Here is a 22,656-nt window from a genome sequence, read left to right as displayed (position 1 = left end):
GACTCTAGTGGCAAAATAATCACCTGAACATAATGACAGTTGATGCCTTTGTGCTTTTGTCACTGGCTAAAGAGCAAAGACAGAAGAAGGTGATTAAAGTAGATCACTTCAAATATCTTTGCAGCTACATTAGTAATGACTGCAATTTAGATAAAGAAATTACCACGCTTATTCAAGCTGCCTCCCGTGCTGTGGGTAGGCTCAGAGACAGACCCTGTGTCTGAAATCGCTCACTCGTTCACTATTCACTATATAGGGAATTACTATATAGAGGACTATATAGTGAGCACATTGATAAAATGAAAAAACACTTCCAGACACTACTCCGCCGTGCCGTTATTTACATCATTACTGTCGCACAATTAAAACGTGCCAGGTCAGTCGGCTGGTGGGTTTTCAAAATAATAAATACATGCATGTATTTTTGTGATAAATCCATATTATCCTGAGCGTATTTCCCACATTAATAAATACAAAGTACTTTGTGTCTGCTGCATCTTTCAGTTCTTTTAAATCAAGGCTGAATACTTTCTTCTTTGCCGCTTGCCTTTTATTAACCCCTTCGGACACAAGGAAAAAGGCTATGGAACTTCATGTGTACAATTGTACACACTATGTCGAAAGGAGTTATATCAAATTTGAGGCTTTTGATTTGATTTCTTTTAGCGCGACCGCAATGCATGATGGGGTATATTGCTTGGTTAGTGACCATCGGTTGTACACTACTTTTCATGATGCATTGTGGGATACTTTGAGCGCACTATGTAGGGTGTAATAATTCTCACTATACATTCGGACAGCACTACAAAATGGCGACCTCACTATATAGTGAGTAGGGAGTGATTTCGGACACAGGGATATAGTCTTCAACTGTAGGGAACTAACAACAGAAACCAAACTTAATGTGTCCAACCAGTGTGTTATTCCAGTGATGGTGTACGGAAGTCAGACTTGGACTTTATACCGCCATCAAATCAAAAATCTAAGAACCATCCAACAACGGCATCTAATGCCGCTTTTCCACTACAAACGCGGCTGAGTTGGGCTGAGCCGTGCCGTGCTGAGTCGGGCTGAGCGGGGCTGTTGGAGTTGCATTTCGACTACAACCGCGCTGAACCGTGCTGGCTGGAAGTAGGTGGACACATTGGGTGGAGTTAGCGAAAGTGGGTGGACGTCAGGTGATGTCGTTAAGCAGCGCAAACAGTGACATCAGTGATCTTTTAAGCGGTAGTCTCACGACCCGGATAGTAAACAATAAACATGGAGGACATGGAGTCATTAGTGTTGCTGGTCTTGGTGCTGTGGCTTGTTGTCACCGACAACGTGGACAGATACTGGCAAGAGCGTATAGATGAGGCGAGGCGCATAAGGCTTCAGAAATTCTCGTAATTCGTAATTCTTCTTCTTCCGGGTTTACGGTGTTTACAGATCCCAGCGTGCTCGCGGGGCGTGTGTGGGCATGTGAGGACACTCCTCCTCACCAATCAGTGCACAGGGGAGTGTCTGCTCACGCCCCCAGCCTCACTCGGCTCGTTTTGGCTTGCTTCAGCCCCACTCCAAAACGGTGCGAGTTTTAGGGGCTAAGCAGGGCTGAAGCGAGCTGAGTCGTGCTGGTTTTTGGTAGTTGAAACGCGAGCCGTGTCGGGCTGAAGTGAGCTGAAGCGAGCTGAAGTGAGCTGAAAAAGGGTAGTGGAAAAGGGCCATTAGATCCATACTAAAGATTAAATGGGATGACTACTTTACAAATTTTTGACGTTCTAGAACACACCAAGGGTGAAGACAATGAGAACATGCCTAGTAGAAATGAAATGCGTTGGGTGGGACCCGTTGCACGTTTGTCAGATGACCGGTCAGTCAAAGCACTATTTTATGATGAATTGGCAGAAAATTCTAGAATGAAAGATCGGTCGTCCATTTCTCAGATACAAAGACACCATCAAGGATATTCTGGAACGTTGTGATGCACTACACACATGGAAGGACACTGTAACTGAGAGGCCAGAATGGTGGAAGTGCACTCATGACATATGCAAAAAGAAAAACAGTGACCGAAAGGAAGACAACAAAAAAAGACAAGACAAGCGTCATGTGAAAAGAGCTTTGAAAGAAAAGGACACTAATACCCCTTTTCCACCAAATCAGTTCCAGGGCTGGTTCGGGGCCAGTGCTGGTGCTGGTTCACAACTCGTTCAACTTGCGAGCCAGCTGAGAACCAGTTTGCTTTTCCATAGCTCGGGGTGCTAAGGGGAGCCACGTCATTACGTCGCTGTATACATCAGTTACGTCGCTGTATACGTCAGTTACGTCGCTGCGTTTGCATAAACCTTGGCGCGAACATCGAAGCAAAAACAACACGGAGAAGAAGAAGCAGCAGCAACAACAACAACAATAATAATGGATGACTTCGTGTTTGTACAGCTGCTGCTTCTCGTCGCTTAAAAATGGTGACCTTTCGCGGTCTTGCTATTGTTGTTGGTCTTAACAACTCCGCCCCCCCACTGACGTAAGCAGTTCTTTCCTCTGGCCCAGCAAAGAGCTGGTGCTAGCCTGGAACCGGTTTTTCTGGCCCCAGAGCCAGTTCTTTGTTAGTAGAAACAGAAAACCCGGTTCCAAACTAAGCACTGGCCCCGAACCAGCCCTGGAACTGCTTTGGTGGAAAAGGGGCATAAGTGAATCAATGAACTGTCTATTACTGACTGACTTTCATCAGGAACTTTCACATCCATATTTATAGCCATTCATACATGACTATTTACTACGTCTCTTGTAATCCCTCTTGTAATTTGTATTTACCCGTATCGGGTCTTAGGCGTATATATAAAGCACGTGATTTTCAGGACGATGATGTTTTTGTTTTTTTTTTGCTACATGATAACTGCCTCAAGAGCCATTTTCAGGTAAAAATGTTTTAAATTGGAACCAGAACTGGAGAGATCATTATTTTGTTCATCTTCAGTAAGTTCTTTAAAGGTAGACTTCCTTTCAGATTTTTCAAGTGTAGGTCATAAAAAGAATCCCCCCAACACCCAATTATTTTTATTGAGTGGACCGAAACCTACTGAATTCCAATCACAGACTTCCAATTTTATTAGTTTTTTTTTAATAGAACAATTAATGAATTTAGGGCCCATGGTCCCAAATTCTCCGCTATTTTTTCCTGCTTCACCATGATGCAATTCAAAATACTACATCATGCATCACGTGGTGGGCTTTCCCTGTTCGTGCAAGGCATTGTGGGATACAAATTTGAAACAGGAGTGAAAAATGGAGGACGTGAGTGTGCGAACGAAACGTGAAAGACTGACTGCAGTAACAAAAAGCGAGAAGAAAAGATGTTATGTTGCGAAGGAAAGGAAACGCAGGACCAAACTAATAAATATCGGCGGTCAGCGAGCACCTCAGTGTGATCAGCTGTTCATTTAGCGACAGAATGATGTAACTGTCAGTGCACGGTCAAAGGTAAAGCTGTAGATGGCAGTAATGCAACACTGGATGCCAGCTGCTGTAAAACCCAAAAAAAGAAGATGAAGGTAGACCTGCACATGTGCACACGGACTTCCTCTGTCTGCTTGACTGCATGAAGCAAGCAATTTCATGCACATTATTTGCTCAGGAATCCCCCTCAAATTAAATCACTTCCCAGCCACAGAATGGCCCGTTTTTGTTTTTGTTTGCTTTTTTTTTAAATGGATAATACAGAAATAAACCTATATCAAAATGACCAAATTTCAGAGGGAACTAAATTTCACCGATTTTATGAAATCGAAAGGCCAAGATTTTTTGAGGCCAAGATCACTGTGGATCCAGAGTCTATCCCAGGAACACTGGCTGTAAGGCAGGAATACACCCTGAATGGGACTCCAATCTTTCACAGGATACCATATACACACACATTCACGCATGGGGCCACCATCTAGAGCCACTCATCCACCTACTGGCATGTTTTGGAGGTTGATGGAAACTGGAAAACCAAGAGAAAACCACATGGACACGGGGAGAACATGCAAAGCTCCAGAAACAAACTGGGGAGCAGTGAAGAGGCAACACTACCCAGCGTGTTGCCATGCCAACCTTGCAGAGATCATTATAATGAAATTTACTGCATGAACTGGTTCGGTACAATCGCAACATTGCAATGAAGACATCGTCAACGAATGTCAACAAATTCTCTTTCCTCTTTCCTTTTCACCAGATGTTTCCTAAAATGGATTAAGAACCTTGCTCCTGATTACATGCAAATGAGATCATGAGCAAACCATATACAGTACTGTGCAAAAGTCTTAGGCACATGTCAACCAAAAAAAGCTTAAAAATAATAAAATGAAATGTTTCAACATTAAAAAAATTACTATAAACAGCAGTAAGCCATAATAAATGAAACGAAGTCAATATTTGGTGTGAGACGACCCACTGCTTTAAAAAAAAATAAAAATAGTAGTCTCAGGTACAATGAGTGCAGTTTTATAAGGAACTGAGCTGTAGGTTTTACTGAGCATCTTACAGAACCAGCCACGGTTCTTCTGGACACTGACTGTCACACTCACTTCTTAATTTTGCACCAAAACCCAGCAGCCTTCATTATGTTTTCTTTTTTTAATCTGAAAAGTGCTCTCTTATGTAATATGCTGCTCAGATACAAACATTTTTTTCTGTAAAATTTTATTTTGTTCTGGAAAAAGAACGTTTGGAACTCTAAAATGTTTTTGTACCGACTGGATAACGTAGAAGTCATAAAATAGAAATCTATAACAAAGTTTGTATGAAAAAAAGTGCCTAAAACTTTTGCACTGTTAATTTGCAGTGTTCCCCCCCCCCTTCCTCTCTTCCCCATATCTTATTCTTTTTACATATACAAATATAAAAAGAATAAGATAAATGGGGAAGAGAGGAAGGGGGGAGAGAGAGGGGGGCTGAAAGGGGGGAGAAGGGGGGCAGCAGGAGAGATATAAAGTGCAATATCTCTCCTGCTGCCCCCCCCTTCCCCATATCTTATCTCATCTCGTTATCTCTAGCGGCTTATCCTGTTCTGCAGGGTCGCAGGCAAGCTGGAGCCTATCCCAGCTGACTACGGGCGAAAGGCGGGGTACACCCTGGACAAGTCGCCAGGTCATCACAGGGCTGACACATAGACACAGACAACCATTCACACTCACATTCACACCTATGGTCAATTTAGAGTTACCAGTTAACCTAACCTGCATGTCTTTGGACTGTGGGGGAAACCGGAGCACCCGGAGGAAACCCACGCGGACACGGGGAGAACATGCAAACTCCACACAGAAAGGCCCTCGTCGGCAACGGGGCTCGAACCCGGACCTTCTTGCTGTGAGGCGACAGTGCTAACCACTACACCACCGTGCCACCCTCGCATAGCTTATTCTTTTTATATTTGTATATGTAAATACTTAATTTATTTTAATTTATCTAGAAGTTTTCTCTATTTCTTTTCTCTGTTTATCTGTAATGAGGCTGCTGGAATCTTAATTTCCCTGAGGGAACCCTCCCAAAGGGATCAATAAAGTTTTATCTAATCTAATCTAATCTAATCTAATCTAATCTAATCTAATCTAATCTAATCTAATCTAATCTAATCGCGTATTAATAACTGTTTATGGGTAGGGCAAAAAACTTGTTCAGGTGCACATTACATTAAGCTTTTTTTAGGATTTATAAATTAAATGTGCTTTGAAGTAGTTTTATAAATAACTAGAAAAGCACTCGGACAGCGCAGACCTCCACCAAGAATCCTTTAAAAAATTCCGGGATCCAGACGGTGATCCGGATCACCGCCAAAATTTAATGGATTGTTACTTGTGGCCAGTCACACCTCTGGAAAAAAATTTCAGAGCAATCCATTCATAACTTTTTCCGTAATGTAGCTAACAGACAAACCAACCAACCAACAAACAAACCAACGCTACCAAAAACATAACCTCCTTGGCGGAGGTAACCAACAGGACACAGAGGAATGCCATCTCTCCCACTCTGAGAGCAGGACCAGTTCTACTCCTGGTCACGGATGGCTCCTCATGATTCACACTCACGATCTCCATGCTCCGTGGTTTTTATAATACAGTAGAGTGGAGTGCCTCTCCAACCCCTCTCCAGATTAAAGCAGTGCTCAAAAAGAAAGAAAGAAACAGCTCTGCGATCACTGTACACCAGCCAACTGTAATGGCCATAAACCTACAGATAATCCCGCCATTCTACAGGCAGGAATAAATCCCAGTTAAATTTAACCGTCTAATCCATAAAGGTACAGCATAATAGCTGCTGCTACTGCAGCCACCATCCCCCACGACATCTCCATAAATCTCCTCACTGGGGGTCACTGACTAGGGGGTTTTATTCACCACAGAGTACTGCCTGCTCTGATTGCAGCTGAGTACAAGCTGTGCACGTTGAGCACATACTAATAGTGCTTCCCCTCTCTCAGGGCTGCGGGCAAAGGCTCCTGAACTCCCACTACAAACGAGTGCTAAATAACAAGCCGAAGCATTTCAGCTCTACACCTGAGTGCACTCGCAAAAGCACATGCTGCATACAGTGTCAAAGATAATATACAGTTAGTCTTGCCTGACAGCCTTGATTAGAATCATGTCAAGTCATGATTCTGACTGCACCGGCTCTAAATTTAGTTTTCGATGGTGGTAGATTTAAATCTAAATGAACCACATGGCCTTATGACAGGCAACAATTAGTGACTCAGAGCTTCCAATCTATTACACAAATCCATATAGACTACAATATTTTATTATAAAAGCCATCAGGTAGATCAGGTTTGCTGCTGTGGAGATTAGTCGGGGTACCGGTGGTGGTGGTGGTGGTGGCACTGAGGCAGATGCAAAAGAGATGCAAGCAGGTGGTAAAGAAAGCAAGCCAAATGTACTTTGTTAATTTTTCAGACTAGATGAAGCCAGTTCTACGGTCAACTGCATAAGTCTACCAGGGGCTTCAAAGTTTGGGAGAATAGCAGGGTACAAATAATTTACAGCAGAGTGCAAAATGGTAAAATGTCTGCCAGCGGCAGACATAATGCATGCAAAGCGTGCAGGGATATATATATATATATATATATATATATATATATATATATATATATATATATATATATATAGAGAGAGAGAGAGAGAGAGAGAGAGAGAGAGAGATGCAAGTACGAATTTTTCATGGTTTGGAACAGGCCATCTAAAATTGGGATAACATTTACCTGGGACGGGTATTTGAGGCGGGTCGTCTAGCTTAAGCTTGATTAGCGTTGTTACGCACGCCAGTGTTTCCCACAGAAATTTTGGAGACTATGGGGGCAGCCCATGGGGGAGGTGCGGGGGTTGTTTAAAATTGAGTGATATGTTAAATATTAAGTTATTACTGAAAAACTATGGATTAAAAAAACAGACACTGAGAAATGGTCCTATAAACAACTTTACCAATATAAAAGATTACCAGGACTACAAAAATGCAGAAAAATAGGCTTTACTTATCCAAATGCTCCTGTTGGTACAAAAGTTAAAGTGCATAGAACCTCACAGCACAACATGAAGTTACCTTAAAATATAATATAAATGCCTCAGCTTTCATGTAAGAAAAAAAACCTATTAATACTAGTACTGTGTGCAGGCAGTCTCTCCTGAAGACTAAATTAAACAATAATTATAAACTAATAAAATAAATGTCTCAGGCTTCATAGAAGAAAAAAACAATTTGAACAGAATCTCACAGTATGATGCTGAAGCTGCCTAAACAATGGAAAATAAAATACCATTTTGGCAAAAACGTTGGCATCCATTAATTTCTTGTATTAAGTAAAAAAATATGTTGCCAGATACTGCTGATGTTTTACAGCCCAGAATATGTTCAAAACCCGCCAAAATGCACTTAAAACCGCCCAGATTGGGTGGGAAACCTCCCAATCTGGCAACACAGGCGGCAGTAATGGCTGCACTCATGTCGAGGATGTAAACACAGTTGATGCGGCAACGGACATACATGACATAGTGGATGTAATTTACGTTCACAACTTTTTTTGCTGTCAGAAATATTTAATATTAAATTTTGTGACTCGACTGACAATAGCCGGCGGCATAACAAGCCATAGCCGGCGATTTGCCGCCGGTGACCGGCTACTTTTGAGACCGCTGGTCTGCACTGGGAATCTCCCCCCCTTATCTCTTTGGCTTTATTCCATCCATCCATTATTTGTAGCCACTTATCCTGTTCAGGGTCGCGGGTAAGCTGGAGCCTATCCCAGCCGACTACGAGCAAGAGGCAGGGTACACCCTGGACAAATCATCGCAGAGCTGACACACAGAAGCAAACAACTATTCACATTTACGGTCAATTTAGAGTCACCAATGAACCTAACCTGCATGCCTTTGGACTGTGGGGGAAACTGGAGCACCCGGAGGAAACCCACGCGGACACGGGGAGAACATGCAAACTCCACACAGAAAGGACCCCATCAGCCACTGGGCTTGAACCCAGAACCTTCTTGCTGTGAGGTGACAGTGCTAACCACTACACCACCGTGCTGCCCCTCTTTGGCTCTAATGAACCTTTAACACTTTGATATCATTTTGCATGAAGTGGAGAGGTGTGCACAAGCCTGTTTTTTTAAATCCCGATCCCACTCAGCAACTTTAATTCCAGCAAGTTATTTTTGTCGTCTTTTAAAGCTAAATAAAATGCTTGTACTGTGGCAGAATTCTGTAATGACTAGTGTTGTGCGGAAGAGTGCTTTCATGGCCACGGGTTGAACATCACTATCCAATCCCACTCAGCTCGTCTGGAGCCAGACGCTCCCACTTTCAGAATCAATGTTTCCTACTGAGCAGCAAGATTGTTCACATAAATGCATTTTAAGTATTGTTGGTACAGCCTTAAATAGTGGAACAACACAGTGCACAGATTCATTATTTTGCACAAATATTTTCACCTATTTTTGCCTTCATCTTTAACATTGGAGCCTAAAAGCATTGGGGAGGGTTGCGTCAGGAAGGGGATCCGGTGTGGCGACCCCGAACGTACAGGAACATCCGGAAGAAGAAGAAGATGGAAAAGATGACTAGTTGACATTTTTTGTGTGCGGAACAGTAAAACTCTGCAGCCATGCATCCTTTAGTGTGTGTTTTATATCTCAGTCAGGAACGAATGCCCCCACAAGGATAGGAACATCTGACAGTTTTGATGTTATGAGGACGACTGGCTGGTCTCCACGAGAAATAGAAATTTATAATTTTATTACACAGTGTCTTGCAAAAGTATTCATCCCCCATGGTATTTGTCCCGTTTTGTTGCATTACAAGCTGGAATTAAAATGGATTTTTGGAGGGGTAGCACCATTTGATTTACACAACATGCCTATCACTTTAAAGATGCAAATTGTTTTTACTGTGACACAAACAATAATTAAGATGAAAAAAAACCCAGAAATCTGGAGTGTGCATAGGTATTGACCCCTCCCAAAGTCAATACTTTGTAGAGCCTCCTTTTGCTACAATTACAGCTGCAAGTCTCTTGGGGTATGTCTCTATTAGCTTAGCACATCTAGCCACTGGGATTTTTGCCCATTCCTCAAGACAAAACTGCTCCAACTCCTTCAAGTTAGATGGGTTGCATTGGTATACAGCAAACTTCAAGTTATGCCACAGATTCTCAATTGGATTGAAGTCTGGGCTTTGATTAGGCCATTCCAAGACATTTAAATGTCAACCTTTAAACCACTCCAGTGCAGCTTTAGCAGTATGTTTAGGGTCACTGCCCAGCTGGAACGTGAACCTTCATCCCAGTCTCAAACCTCTGGCCGACTCAAACAAGTTTTCCTCCAGAATTGCCCTGTATTTAGTGCCATCTATCTTTCCTTCAGTCCTGATCAGCTTTCCTGTCCCTGCAGATGAAAAACATCCCCACAGCATAATGCTGCCACCACCACCATGCTTCACTGTAGGAATAGTGTTCTCAGGGTGTTGGGTTTGTGCCACACATGGCATTTTCCATGATGGCCAAAAAGATCAATTTTAGTCTCATTTGCCAAGAGAATCTTCTTCCATGTGTTTGGGGAGTCTGCCACATGCTGTTGGGCAAACTCTAAATGTGTTTTCTTAAGCAATGACATTTTTCTGGCCACTCTTCCATAAAGCCCCACTCTGTGGAGTGTAGGGCTTAAAGTGGTCCTATCCACTGTGGATCTTTGCAGCTCCTTCAGTGTTATCTTTGGTGTCTTTGTTGCATCTCTGATTAATGCCCTCCTTGCCCGGTCTGTGAGTTTTGGTGGGCGGCCTTCTCTTGTCAGGTTTGTAGTGGTGCCATGTTCTTTCCATTTGGCTATAATGGATTTAATGGAGCTCTGTGGGATATGTTTATGACCCAACCCTGATCTATACTTCTCCACAACTTTGTCTCTGACCTGTTTGGAGGCTCCTTGGTTTTCATGTTGCTTGCTTAGTAGTGTTGCAGAGTCAGGGTCCTTCCAGAACAGGTTGATTTATACAGACATCATGTGACAGATCATGTGACACTTTGATTGCACACGGGTGGATCTTAATCAACTAATTACATGACTTATGAAGTGAATTGGTTGGACCAGCTCTTATTTAGGGGTTTCATACGAAAGGGGGTGAATACCTACGCACACTCCAGATTTCTGTTTTCTTCATCTTAATTATTGTTTGTGTCACAATAAAACAACAATGTGCACCTTTAAAGTCGTAGGCATGTTGTGTAAATCAAATGGTGCTAACCCTCCAACAATCCATTTTAATTCCAGCTTGCAATGTGACAAAACAAGACAAACGCAGTGTTTTTTAAATGTATTTTTATTTTAACAAGACGTGTGCACGCACATGTACGCACCTCATCAATGCACCCAAAGATGTAACATATGGTGAACTGACGCGAACACTGCATTAATATTAACAGCATTTCCAAAAACTGACACAAGCCCATCTATAACAGAACAGCTTGCATATTCAGCATGTGCAGATTACAGATTGCAGCACAACAGCTTTAGCACATGCCACTCAGACATCCAGCAGAGGAACACCAGCCCTCTTCATTAATTTTGCTGGACTTAAAAATTCTGTTATCAAAAGATCTCATTTCAAAGTCCGATAAGAACTGGGGCGAGATGAAATTTAAAAATAAATGTTGGACTAAGCTGAGACAAGCAGCACAACTGCCAATATAACAAGAGCTAATTTGGTAAATTTTGATCATTTTTCTCTTGTTTGCTTCAGTTCATTTCTTGATCCCATGTTTGCGTAAGGGTAGTGGGGAGGATTGCTGATACACAGCTCCCAGGTCCCCAGGTCAATCCTGAGGTCAGGTTACTGTCCGTGTAGAGTTTTAAGTTCTCCCTCTGTTTCGAGTGTGTGCATGGTGCCCTGCTATGGGTTGGTGTCCCAAATCAGGGTGTACCACTGCCTCATGCCCAGTATTTCTGGGATAGGTTCTGTGCCTCTGACTAGATTTAAGTGGTTACTGAAAATTAATGCATGTCTGCAGTAATTCTCTCAACATGCTCACTGACCTGCACAATCTCGAGCATCTCCTCACGACTGATGTACCCGTTGCCATCTAGGTCATACATGCTGAATGCCCATTTCAGCTTCTGATCCAGCTTTCCCCGTGAGGTCACACTAAGAGCGATGATGAACTCCCGGAAGTCAATGGTGCCGTCGTTGTTGGTGTCAAATGTGCGGAAAACATGCTCTGCAAACTTGGAGGCGTCACCATATGGAAAGAAATTGGCATATATCTTCTTAAACTCCTCCACATTCAGGTGGCCACTTGGGCAGTCTTTAAGGAAGCCCTAAAGAAAAGGGAAAAGAAGTCTTAACTTCTTGATCCACAGCTTTTAAAAAAAAACATATACAGTATTGTGCAAAAGTCTTAGGCACCCTATTTTTTTTCATACAAACTTTGTTATAGATTTCTATTTTATGACTTCTACATTATTGAGTCAGTGCAAAAACATTCGATTTCCAGAACAAAATTAAATGTTACAAAAAAAAGTTTGTATCCGAGCAGTATGTTACATAAGAGAGCACTTTTCAGATTAAAAAAGAAAATATAATGAAGGCTGCTGGGTTTTGGTGCAAAATTAAGAAGCGAGTGTGACAAAGTGTCCAGAAGAACTGGGGCTGCTTCTGTAAGATGCTCAGTAAAACCTACAGCTCAGTTCCTTATCAAACTGCACTCATTATACCAGAGACTATTTTTGTTTAAAGCAAAGGGTCATCTCACAACAAATATTCATTTTGTTTCATTTATTATGGCTTACTGCTGTTTACAGTATTTTCTAACGTTGAAACATTTCATTTAATTTCATTATTTTTAAGCCATTTTTGGTCTACAGCATTTCTATACGTGTGTAAGACTTTTGCACAGTACTCTGTGTGTGTGTGTGTGTGTGTGTGTGTGTGTGTATATATACACACACACACACACACACACACACACACACACACACTACCATTCAAAAGTTTGGGGTCACCCAGACAATTTTGTGTTTTCCATGAAAAGTCACACTTTTATTTCCCACCATAAGTTGTAAAATGAATAGAAAATATAGTCAAGACATTTTTCTGGCCATTTTGAGCATTTAATCGACCCCACAAATGTGATGCTCCAGAAACTCAATCTGCTCAAAGGAAGGTCAGTTTTATAGCTTCTCTAAAGAGCTCAACTGTTTTCAGCTGTGCTAACATGATTGTACAAGGGTTTTCTAATCATCCATTAGCCTTCTGAGGCAATGAGCAAACACATTGTACCATTAGAACACTGGAGTGAGAGTTGCTGGAAATGGGCCTCTATACACCTATGGAGATATTGCACCAAAAACCAGACATTTGCAGCTAGAATAGTCATTTACCACATTAGCAATGTATAGAGTGGATTTCTGATTAGTTTAAAGTGATCTTCATTGAAAAGAACAGTGCTTTTCTTTCAAAAATAAGGACATTTCAAAGTGACCCCAAACTTTTGAATGGTAGTATATATATATATATATATATATATATATATATATATATATATATATATATATATATATATATCTGACCTCTTACCTGTAGTGTATCTATGATGACCGTGAACAATAATTTCTACATATTTCCCCTGTACTGAGCATGGAACCAAAAAGTAGTTAACAGTTAACTGGTATAAACTCACATGTATTGAAAGTCTAAAGGTTGTTGTTGAAGTTTTCCAGTAAATGTTTATGCAAACTTATTTGTAAAACATTACAAATTTTTATGATGAATTCCTGAAAGAGGTTTAGAAAAATTCTTCAGATGCATATAATTATATTATCCATCTTATATATAACATACAGTGGTGCTTGAAAGTTTGTGAACCCTTTAGAATTTTCTATATTTCTGCATAAATATGACCTAAAACATCATCAGATTTTCACACAAGTCCTAAAAGTAGATAAAGAGAACCCAGTTAAATAAATGAGACAAAAATATTATACTTGCTCATTTATTTATTGAGGAAAATGATCCAATATTATATAGCTGTGAGTGGCAAAAGTATGTGAACCTTTGATTTCAGTATCTGGTGTGACCCCCTTGTGCAGCAATAACTGCAACTAAACATTTCCGGTAACTGTTGATCAGTCCTGCACACCGGCTTGGAGGAATTTTAGCCCATTCCTCCGTACAGAACAGCTTCAACTCTGGGATGTTGGTGGGTTTCCTCACATGAACTGCTCGCTTCAGGTCCTTCCACAACATTTCCATTGGATTAAGGTCAGGACTTTGACTTGGCCATTCCAAAACATTAACTTTATTCTTCTTTAACCATTCTTTGGTAGAAAGACTTGTGTGCTTAGGGTCGTTGTCTTGCTGCATGACCCACCTTCTCTTGAGATTCAGTTCATGGACAGATATCCTGACATTTTCCTTTAGAATTCGCTGGTATAATTCAGAATTCATTGTTCCATCAATGATGGCAAGCCATCCTGGCCCAGATGCAGCAAAACAAGCCCAAACCATGATACTACCACCATCATGTTCCACAGATGGGATAAGGTTCTTATGCTGGAATGCAGTGTTTTCCTTTCTCCAAACATAACGCTTCTCATTTAAACCAAAAAGTTCTACATTGGTCTCATCCGTCCACAAAACATTTTTCCAATAGCCTTCTGGCTTATCCACGTGATCTTTAGCAAACTGCAGACGAGCAGCAATATTCTTTTTGGAGAGCAGTGGCTTTCTCCTTGCTACCCTGTCATGCACACCGTTGTTGTTCAGTGTTCTCCTGATGGTGGACTCATGAACATTAGCCAATGTGAGAGAGGCCTTCAGTTGCTTAGAAGTCACCCTGAGGTCCTTTGTGACCTCACCGACTATTACACGCCTTGCTCTTGGAGTGATCTTTGTTGGTCGACCACTTCTGGGGAGGGTAACAATGGGCTTGAATTTCCTCCATTTGTACACAATCTGTCTGACTGTGGATTGGTGGAGTCCAAACTCTTTAGAGATGGTTTTGTAACCTTTTCCAGCCTGATGAGCATCAACAATGCTTTTTCTGAGGTCCTCAGAAATCTCCTTTGTTCGTGCCATGATACACTTCCACAAACATGTGTTGTGAAGATCAGACTTTGATAGATCCCTGTTCTTTAAATAAAACAGGGTGCCCACTCACACCTGATTGTCATCCCATTGATTGAAAACACCTGACTCTAATTTCACCTTCAAATTAACTGCTAATCCTAGAGGTTCACATACTTTTGCCACTCACAGATATGTAATATTGGATCATTTTCCTCAATAAATCAATGACCAAGTATAATATTTTTGTCTCATTAGTTTAACTGGGTTCTCTTTATCTACTTTTAGGACTTGTGTGAAAATCTGATGATGTTTTAGGTCATATTTATGCAGAAATATAGAAAATTCTAAAGAGTTCACAAACTTTCAAGTACCACTGTACAAACAAACAGTTATTCCACGGAACCGAGTCGAATATGAGCCGATAGCTGACAAAGTGTGTAGCGCTGAGTTGACTATAAGCCATGTATGATGAGATTGAAGGAATAACTGTTTTATTCCATCCACATTCACTGGATTTTGAAAAAAACCAGAGCATTTTTATTTTTTGCAAATTTGATGAATAAAAACTTTACACAAAACATCTGACAAAATCATTTCTGCTTAGAATGTAAACAGACCGGTGAAATGACAGCAGCAATTTGTGAAAAATGCTATAATAATAATTCTTGAAAAATAAAAGATACGTTCTTACCATCAGATACTTTTATTCCATATTTTGTTGCTTATTTTATATTTTTGCATTTTTTTAATGTTTTCTTGGTTGGTTCAGCAACATGCTCCACCATTTTGTTGTTGTTCTTCTTGGTAAACCAATTTAAAAGGTGCATTACTGCCACCGACTGAGCTGGAGTGTGGAACAGGAGCTGCTGGGGGGACTATACTCTTTTAGTTATTTCTGTTTCTTTTAAATACTTTTTAAAGCCACCATTTTGTTTTTCTCTACTCACAGTACATGAGCTGATAGCCTAGTAGTAGAGTAGCGAATCAGAGTGCGTGGTTGCTCATATCCAGTGAATGTGGATAGAATATAACATTATTTTTTAACATAATTATAAATTCAGTTCTAAATGTGTATAATTCATCTGATCTGATTGTGGATACTGCAAAACCATTAAAAACAAAAAAACCTCATCTCATTATCTCTAGCCGCTTTATCCTGTTCTACAGGGTCGCAGGCAAGCTGGAGCCTATCCCAGCTGACTACGGGCGAAAGGCGGGGTACACCCTGGACAAGTCGCCAGGTCATCACAGGGCTGACACATAGACACAGACAACCATTCACACTCACATTCACACCTACGGTCAATTTAGAGTCACCGGTTAACCTAACCTGCATGTCTTTGGACTGTGGGGGAAACCGGTAGTCTGGCTAACGCGACTTCAAAGCTCTGCGAGCATTTGGTCTGGCAAAGATATTAAGCCCAACCGTTTCCCAAAGCGCGTGGTTGACCCGCCTCCCTGAAATGCCTCAGTTTGCTACTGGTCGAAGCCAGAAAAGGCTGTGACGAAGCTTAAACCAATCACATCACTCTTTCCTCTGACGTATGTGACGCGACGGAAACTGCTTGAGTAACAGGAAGAAGATAAATACCTCCAGGGCTGCTCTTTGCTCCGTTTTCAATGAGAACTTCCTGTTGAATGCTTTCAATACAGCATCTACCGCTGTGTCAAAGGCTTGCCGCTGCTCCATGTTCGTGATGTGAATGAAGCGCTTCCGACATAGATTCTGTAAACAATCTATGGCTTCCGGTCGCAGTTCTACTACGTCACTGCCTTGAACACGCCTCTACCCAGGGCCGTTGGAGATGCTCAAAGTTGATTGGCTCCCGATTTTTTGGGAGCTCGGAAGAGCTGTAGATAGCTTGCCTGGCCAGACTAAGCTCGCAACAGGCCCTTGTGTTGCGTCACGCTTAGGATGGGCGGGCCCAGGCTAGGAAACCGGAGCACCCGGCGGAAACCCATGCGGACACAGGAAGGACATGCAAACTCTGCACAGAAAGGCCCTCGCCAGCCACGGGGTTCGAACCCGGACCTTCTTGCTGTGAGGCGACAGCGCTAACCACTACACCACCGTGCCGCCCCAAACAAACCTTATTAGCTTAAATTTTACTTGTTAGTTTGAATTTGCCTTCTATAAAATAGTTGTGCATTTGAAGTATCTGGAGATTTCTATTAAGTACATGAACTTAAACAACAACAACAACAACAGACAGGCTATCATCACAGAACAAAGCAGACTTCCTCTTATTAGTCAGGAAGCACTTCAGTTTACTATGTTCATACTTCCAGAGGTGATAAAATATACACGTGGTTTTCATACATTCTAATAAGAGACTTATTTATGCTGTGGTGTGACACACAGAACTGAATGATTAAAAACACATCCCCTTCCATGTCACCTAGAAATTGGTGAATGAAATGGATCTACATACAAAGAGAAAGAGCAAGCAATGCACTAGGCGCTACAACAAATCTTTCCCCCCATAAATTTATGCAGCAGTGAGAAGTAATAGAAGGATACAAAAAAAAAATGGTCCACTTTAACAAACTGGAGCTTGCTAGCATGATCTTTCTAGCTTTAGTAGAAATCAATTACGGGTTCCAGTTCAAGAACTTACGTGCTCTAATGTGTAGAGGATGTCAACTGGTCAATTGGATTATGTATTCATTCATTTTCTATGCTGTTTATCCATTAGGGGTTGTGGGTGAACTGGAGCCAATCCCAGCTGACATTGGATGAGGGGCAAGATACAGTGGTGCTTGAAAGTTTGTGAACCCTTTAGAATTTTCTATATTTCTGCATAAATATGACCTAAAACATCATCAGATTTTCACACAAATCCTAAAAGTAGATAAAGAGAACCCAGTTAAACAAATGAGACAAAAATATTATACTTGGTCATTTATTTCCTGAGGAAAATGATCCAATATTACATATCTAAGAGTGGCAAAAGTATGTGAACCTCTAGGATTAGCAGTTAATTTGAAGGTGAAATTAGAGTCAGGTGTTTTCAATCAATGGGATGACAATCAGGTGTGAGTGGGCACCCTGTTTTATTTAAAGAACAGGGATCTATCAAAGTCTGATCTTCACAACACATGTTTGTGGAAGTGTATCATGGCACGAACAAAGGAGATTTCTGAGGACCTCAGCAAAAGCGTTGTTGATGCTCATCAGGCTGGAAAAGGTTACAAAACCATCTGTAAAGAGTTTGGACTCCACCAATCCACAGTCAGACAGATTGTGTACAAATGGAGGAAATTCAAGACCATTGTTACCCTCCCCAGGAGTGGTCGACCAACAAAGATCACTCCAAGAGAAGGCGTGTAATAGTCAGTGAGGTCACAAAGGACCCTAGAGTAACTTCTAAGCAACTGAAGGCCTCTCTCACATTGGCTAATACTAATGTTCATGAGTCCACCATCAGGAGAACACTGAACAGCAAGGGTGTGAATGACAGTTGCAAGGAGAAAGCCACTGCTCTCCAAAAAGAACATTGCTGCTCATCTGCAGTTTGCTAAAGCTCATGTGGACAAGCCAGAAGGCTATTGGAAAAATGTTTTGTGGACAGATGAGACCAAAATAGAACTTTTTGGTTTCAATGAAAAGTGTTATGTTTGAAGAAAGGAAAACACTGCATTCCAGCATAAGAACCTTATCCCATCTGTGAAACATGGTGGTGGTAGTATCATGGTTTGGGCCTGTTTTGCTGCATCTGGGCCAGAATGGCTTGCCATCATTGATGGAACAATGAATTCTGAATTATACCAGCGAATTCTAAAGGAAAATGTCAGGACATCTGTCCATAAACTGAATCTCAAGAGAAGGTGGGTCATGCAGCAAGACAACGACCCTAAGCACACAAGTTGTTCTACCAAAGAATGGTTGTAGAAGAATAAAGTTAATGTTTTGGAATGGCCAAGTCAAAGTCCTGACCTTAATCCAAAGGAAATGTTGTGGAAGGACCTGAAGCGAGCAGTTCATGTGAGGAAACCCACCAACATCCCAGAGTTGAAGCTGTTCTGTACGGAGGAACGGGCTAAAATTCCTCCAAGCCGGTGTGCAGGACTGATCAACAGTTACCGCAAATGTTTAGTTGCAGTTATTGCTGCACAAGGGGGTCACACCAGATACTGAAAGCAAAGGTTCACATACTTTTGCCACTGACAGATATGTAATATTGGATCATTTTCCTCAATAAATAAATGACCAAGTATAATATTTTTGTCTCATTTGTTTAACTGGGTTCTCTTTATCTACTTTTAGGACTTGTGTGAAAATCCGATGATGTTTTAGCTCATATTTATGCAGAAATATAGAAAATTGTAAAGGGTTCACAAACTTTCAAGCACCACTGTACACCCTGGGCAGGTCACCAAGCTATCTGGGGGCTAACACGGAGATGAACAACCACCGAAACTCATTCACACCGGTGGGCAATTTAGAGTAGCCAGTTGACGTAATCCACATGTCTTTGGACTGCAGGAGGAAACCGGAGCACCAGGAGGAAACCCACACAAGCATGAGGTGAACATGCAAACTCCACCCAGAAAGACCCCATTAGACCACCAGGTTTGAACCCAGAACCTTCTTGCTGTGAGGCAACAGGGATTTAACAAATCAGTAAGTTGATAAGCATATCAGCATTTTGTGTGGTATGAAGTTAAATGTATATGAATATACTAAGAATAATAAGATGATAAAAAGTCAACTAGTGGGCGACAAAATTAATGTGGATGAAAGATATTGGCCATTGTAGATTCTAGGAGGCAGGACTTTGTATACACATGTAAACAAGTCATTGTAATGTTTTTGCAGTTCTCCTTGTTACTTCTAGAGCACCAATTTTATTGCATCCCATATATTTAACAGTTATTTGACGAAATTGAATCGTACATGAGCTGATAGCTTTAAGCCAGGTACGATGAGATTGAGTGGAATAACTGTTTTATTCTATCCACATTCAGTGGATTTTGAGAAACAGAGCATTTTTTTTTACAAATTCAATAAATAAAACTTTATACAAAACGTCTGACAAAATAATTTCCGCTTAGAATGTAAACAAACTAGCGAAATGACAGGAGTAATTTGTGAAAAATGCGATAATAATAATTCTTGGGGGGGGGGACAACCCTTCTTCCCATCAAGTACTTTCTTTCCATATTTTGTTGCTTTTTTGTATTTTTTGGGGTTTTGTTTTCGAGTAGTTTTTATTTCGTCCTCGGTTGGTTCAGCAACACGCTCCGCCATTTTGTTTTCCTCAACTCACGGTATATGAGCTGATATCCTAGTAGTAGAGTAGCCAATCAGAGCGCACGATTGCTCATATCCAGTGAATGTGGATAGAATAATACAGGATGTACAAAATATAAACCCAGAGCTCACTAGTTGGTCTGATATTTCTATCTTTACAGTTTGCACTCAAAGAATCGTGAAGCAGTGATGCTTCAGGGGATTTCAATCCGTTGGTGGGACAGTATTTTGTGTATAACTTGAAATAAGATAAAATAAGTCAAATAAGATAGTCAATCAAGGTCGGCATGGTGGCGTAGTGGTTAGCGCTGTCGCCTCACAGCAAGAAGGTCCGGGTTCGAGCCCTGTGGCCGGTGAGGGCCTTTCTGTGCAGAGTTTGCATGTTCTCCCCGTGTCCGCGTGGGTTTCCTCCGGGTGCTCCGGTTTCCCCCACAGTCCAAAGACATGCAGGTTAGGTTAACTGGTGACTCTAAATTGACCGTAGGTGTGAATGGTTGTCTGTGTCTATGTGTCAGCCCTGAGATGACCTGGTGACTTGTCCAGGGTGTACCCCGCCTTTCGCCCGTAGTCAGCTGGGATAGGCTCCAGCTTGCCTGCGACCCTGTAGAAGGATAAAGCGGCTAGAGATGATGAGATGAGAAGATGGTCAATCATTAACTAGCTTTATACAAAAACTAATGTGGATGGCCAGTGTGAATTCGAGGATTCTTTGTGCGTCACGGATGGGAGATCAGGTCAGTGAATCAACAAATCATCCCTATGTTTATATAGTTCATACTGTAACCACCACATCCCCACTTTCACACAATAAAACCTCAATCTTTGTCTATAATACAGGATTCATGAACTGTGTCAAGAAACACTATCCGTATATACTCATATAAATCTATGAAAAGGCCCCGTTTCAAGCCCCTGAGTGGAAAGCCTGGGAATTAAAACGCAGGTCAGAGTGTTTAAGCTCTTTTCAGCCCATTAGCCATGATGAGTCACTGTAGCTTACATTTCAACACACAATGTCTAATTCATTCATATACAGTATCAGGGTATTTACAGCAGGCATTGAAGCCTCACATTAGCACCTGACCCTGGCATACAGAGCCTCTTATTGCAGCTCATTTCCCAAGGCCACTAAACAACTTATTGTACCCTTCAAGTGTGACCTCTTTTTATTCTATCTACATTCACTGGATGTGTGCAGTCACACACTCCGATTGGCTACTCTACTACTAGGCTATCAGCTCATATACTGTGAGTAGAGAAAAACAAAATGGTGGAGTACATCAAGCCAGATACATCACTTTGTTATCAAGTATTTAAAAGGAACAGAAATAGCTAAAAGAACATAGTCCCCCCCCCAATCCCAATATCTCCTGCTCCAGGATATCAGCTCATATACCGTACTGTGAGTAGAGAAAAACAAAATGGTGGAGTACATCAAGCCAGATACAGTATATCACTTTGTTATCAAGTATTTAAAAGGAACAGAAATAGCTAAAAGAATATAGTCCCCCCCCCATCCCAATATCTCCTGCTCCAGGATATCAGCTCATATACCGTACTGTGAGTAGAGAAAAACAAAATGGCGGCTTTATTAAGTATTTAAAAGAAACAGAAATGGCTAAAAGAATACAGTTGTGTCCTATCTCCTGTTCCACACTCCAGCCTAGTAGGTGGCGGTACACTCAAAAAAATGATTCTTGGTCCAGGTAAATATTAAGAAATAGTTACACATAAAATTTAAGTAAAGTTTATAAAATTGAAAATATATTCAGTTAAATCATATAAACGCTATTTGAACTGGCCTACTATGAACTATATCTAAACAAATCATGTATACTTTACTTGATGAGATCTTGTAGGGACTGACATGCACATCACACTCCTGCACAGTAGATGGCAGGTGGCAACATTTTCAGTCATTGCGTCAAACTTCTTCCTACTAAATCGTGACCTTATTGGTACAAATAATTATATTTAAAATTTCAGAAACAAGATATGTGAAATTCATGTCACAATTCAAACGGGATCAAAAAATCATTTTAATTTCACCATTGACTCACAGGGGCGTCGTGGCTCAGGTGGATAAGGTGCCATACCATAAATCCGGGGACCTGGGTTTGATTCCGACCCAAGGTCATTTCCCGATCCCTCCCCGTCTCTCTCTCTCTCCCACTCATTTCCTGTCTCTACACTGTCCTATCCAATAATAAAGCTGAAAAAAAGCCCAAAAAATATCTTTAAAAAAAAACATTGAGTCCATTTATCCACATAAGGTTTATTTAAAAAAAATCCATAACCATTATGTAATTTATTTGCATTACCTTAACATGGTTGAAACGTGTACCATAAAGCTCGGCATTTACTTAAAGTTTATGTGATAGAATTACATGGAAAATTGTCATGTGATTAAATTACATAAAGTCTATTTTTTAGGGTCAATTATTTTTTTTGAGTGTAATGCACCTTTAAGTTGGTTTGCCAACCACCAAAAACCCTAAAGAAGAAGAAAAAGAAAATGGTGGCGCGTGTTGCTGAACCAACCGAGGACGAAATAAAAACTGTACTCGAAAACAAACCCCCCCCAAAATACAAAATAGCGCAACAAAATATGGGATAAAAGTATTTGATGGCAAGAACGTCTCATCTCATCTCATTATCTCTAGCCGCTTTATCCTTCTACAGGGTCGCAGGCAAGCTGGAGCCTATCCCAGCTGGCTACGGGCAAAAGGTGGGGTACACCCTGGACAAGTCGCCAGGTCATCACAGGGCTGACACATAGACACAGACAACCATTCACACCTACGGTCAATTTTAGAGTCACCAGTTAACCTAACCTGCATGTCT

At 41.2% G+C, this 22,656-nt stretch overlaps 1 protein-coding gene across 2 annotated transcripts in view; it reads right to left on the bottom strand.

Moving 5' to 3' along the window:
- Nucleotides 1-22,656, bottom strand: part of hpca (hippocalcin) — a 119,603-nt gene that overhangs the window by 11,446 nt on the left and 85,501 nt on the right. For both annotated transcript variants that reach the window (XM_060942028.1, XM_060942029.1), the window contains exon 3: nt 11,528-11,809. In XM_060942028.1, coding sequence (XP_060798011.1) covers nt 11,528-11,809 — 282 coding nt within the window. The remainder of the gene's footprint in view (nt 1-11,527; nt 11,810-22,656) is intronic.

Source organism: Neoarius graeffei, chromosome 16, assembly GCF_027579695.1.
Source record: "Neoarius graeffei isolate fNeoGra1 chromosome 16, fNeoGra1.pri, whole genome shotgun sequence".
NCBI lineage: Eukaryota > Metazoa > Chordata > Actinopteri > Siluriformes > Ariidae > Neoarius > Neoarius graeffei.
This window is presented reverse-complemented; position numbering and strand designations above follow the sequence as displayed.